The sequence below is a fragment of the Malurus melanocephalus genome, unplaced genomic scaffold (genome assembly GCF_030028575.1).
Source record: "Malurus melanocephalus ecotype Western Australia unplaced genomic scaffold, MMel_1.1 scaffold_1511, whole genome shotgun sequence".
Taxonomy (NCBI): domain Eukaryota; kingdom Metazoa; phylum Chordata; class Aves; order Passeriformes; family Maluridae; genus Malurus; species Malurus melanocephalus.
The window spans coordinates 19,331-21,869 of record NW_026624743.1 but is presented as its reverse complement, the minus strand read 5'-3'; the positions used below and the strand labels follow the sequence as shown (position 1 = coordinate 21,869).

Genomic DNA, 2,539 nt, shown 5'->3' with positions numbered 1-2,539 from the left:
CCCCTCTCCTCAGGGCCCTCCCCCCAATCCCTCCCCACCCCCTCCCACCCCCGGCCCGTTCCCTTCACCCCATCCCCGGTAGGAACGGCCCCCCCCCGGTGCCGGGCGGGCTGTGAGCGGCCCCGAGGGTGCCGGGGGATGCGGCGGGGGTGGGTTTGGTGGCGGGGGTCGGTCCGTACCTTCCGCGGCCCCTCCGCGCTCCGACCGCCCGAGCCCGGCCCCGCCGCCCCCCCGCCGCCGCCACCCGGAACCGGAAACACCCGCCCCCGCCGCCGCTTCCGGTGCCGGCCGGAAGCGCGGGGTGCCGTGCGCATGCGCACACCGGCGGAGTGACGCCCGCCGCCGCGCCGCCATGATGGGTGAGGGCGGTTGCCATGGTAACGGCGCGGCCTGGACCCTTCCAGAGCCCCCGAGCCTCCCTGAGCCCCCCAGGAGAGGGACCCACCCTCCATCCCCCCCGAATCATCCACATCGGCACCGAGCACCAGCACCCCCGGACACCCCGGCACCCTCACACCCCACAATCCGCCTCAGGCTCCGCTCCCCGCTGTCCCAAATCGCGACCCACATTTGGGGACCCCCGCCTCATTTTAATCCCCCCGTGAGGGGGCCGATCCCCGCCTTTCCTCTGCCCAACTTGATTGTCCCCACTCCCAACTCCCCCCTGCCCCTCCCTGTCTGGGAATGGAGGGGGATACTGGAACTGGGGCACTGGAATTGGGGGGACACTGGGAATGAGGGGCACTGAGAATACGTGTGGGGATTCTGGGGACAAGGAGGACATCAAACACTGGTGGGGGGACACGCTGGGAGGGATGGGGGACATTAGGGACAAATGGGGGTTACATGAGGGATGGGGGGACACGCTGAGAATGGGCTGTGGGGTCACTGGGAATGTGGAGTCACCACTCTTCCTTCTTCCCACGGATCTGGGGACACAATTCTGACCCTGTCCCCATGTCCCCCGCCCTGGGGCCCCTTCCTGAGTCCTGCACTTTGCTCCTTGCCCCTTGGTGACGTGGCCAGAGGAAAATTCCATCCTGGGGAGGAGACAGAGAGGAGCTGGGAGAGTCTCATCCCAGGAGAGGCTGATCTGGGAGCGCATGATCCGGGAGTGCCTGATCCCAGGAAAAGCTGGTCCTGGGAGCACCTGATTCTGGGCTCACCTGRTCCCAGGATCACCTCATCCCAGGAGAACATCATCCTGGAAAATTCCAGCTGGCAGAGGTGAGAGAAGCTGGGAGCACCTGAGTCCAAGAGAGTCTGATCCCTGGAGAAGCCCATCCTGGGAACACCTAATTTTGCGATCATCTAATCCCAGAATCACCTCATTCCAGAAGAACATCATTCTGGGATCACCTTATCCTGGGAGAATTTTATCCTGGGAGAAACTAATCCCGGGAGCACCTCATTCCAGGGAGAAGCTCGTCCTGGGATCACCTCACCCAGGAGCACCTCATTCCAGGAGCACCTAATTCTGGGATCACCTTATCCCACAATCTCTTCATTCTGGGAGCACCTTTATCCCAGGAGAACCTTGTCCCGGGATCACTTTATCCCAGGATTTTCTGCTTCCAGGAGTTCATCCTGAGATCCCCCATCCCGTCACCCTCTGTCAATCCCAATCCCAGGGTCACTCCTGGTGTATTTTGGGGTCCCCCTGTGTTCTCCTGCCATGGCTGAGCCCTCTGGGATTTGGGACAGCATCCCATTGGATGATCCWGGCCTGGACAACGTGGCTGGGGAGGAATTCCTGCAGGAAGTGCTGCAGATCCTGCTGGAGGAGGGCGTGCGGAAGGGCACGGACGTGACAGAGAAGGTCGGGACATGGGAGGCCCTGGGAGGGTGGGGGTCCCCAATCCCATCCCATTCCCATTCCCATTTCCAATCCCAGTCCAGTTCCTTCCTCAATCCCAGTCCCATTTCTGTCCCCAAAGGTGTGTGACTGGAGGGGTTCCCCTGGGAGAGGGTGGGGTCTCCAATCCCTCCCTGTTTCCAGTCCTATTCCCAGTCATTCCCTGTCCCAGTCCCAATCCCAATCCCATTCTCATTCCCAGTAATTCCCAATTCTATTCTCAGTCATTCCCAGGTGTGTGACTGGAAACAGACATGGAAAGGGGTGGGGGTCACAACACTGCTCCCTTCCCAGTCCCATTCCCATTCTGAATCCCAATTCCAGTCCCATTCCCAATGCTGTTCCCAATACAAGTCCCACTTCCAATGCTGTTCCAATATCCAGTCCTATTCCCAATCCCATTCCCAATCGTATACTGGGAACAGGATTGGGAGTGGGACTGGGATTGGGAATGAGAATAAATCCCAGATGCAGTCCCATTTCCATTTCCAGTCTAATTCCCAATCTTGTTTCTATTTCCAGTCCCATTTTCAATCCCATTTCCAGCCCCATTCTCATTCCCACTCCCCATTCTGTTCCCAGTCCCAGTCCCATTCCCAATCTTGTTTCCAGTCCCAGTCCCATTCCCTAATCTTGTTTCCAGTCCCAGTCCCAGTCCCAGTCCCAGTCCCAGTCCCAGTCCCA

The 2,539-nt window shown here is 60.0% G+C and overlaps 1 protein-coding gene across 1 annotated transcript in view; it reads left to right on the top strand.

Annotated features, from left to right (window-relative positions):
* Positions 1 to 43: 43 nt before the first annotated feature.
* Positions 44 to 2,539, top strand: part of LOC130587082 (cysteine sulfinic acid decarboxylase-like) — an 8,400-nt gene continuing 5,904 nt past the window's right edge. Inside the window, exon 1 of the mRNA XM_057388036.1 lies at positions 44 to 1,937. Within this exon, the coding sequence (XP_057244019.1) occupies positions 1,676 to 1,937 (262 nt within the window). The 5' untranslated portion in view covers positions 44 to 1,675. The remainder of the gene's footprint in view (positions 1,938 to 2,539) is intronic.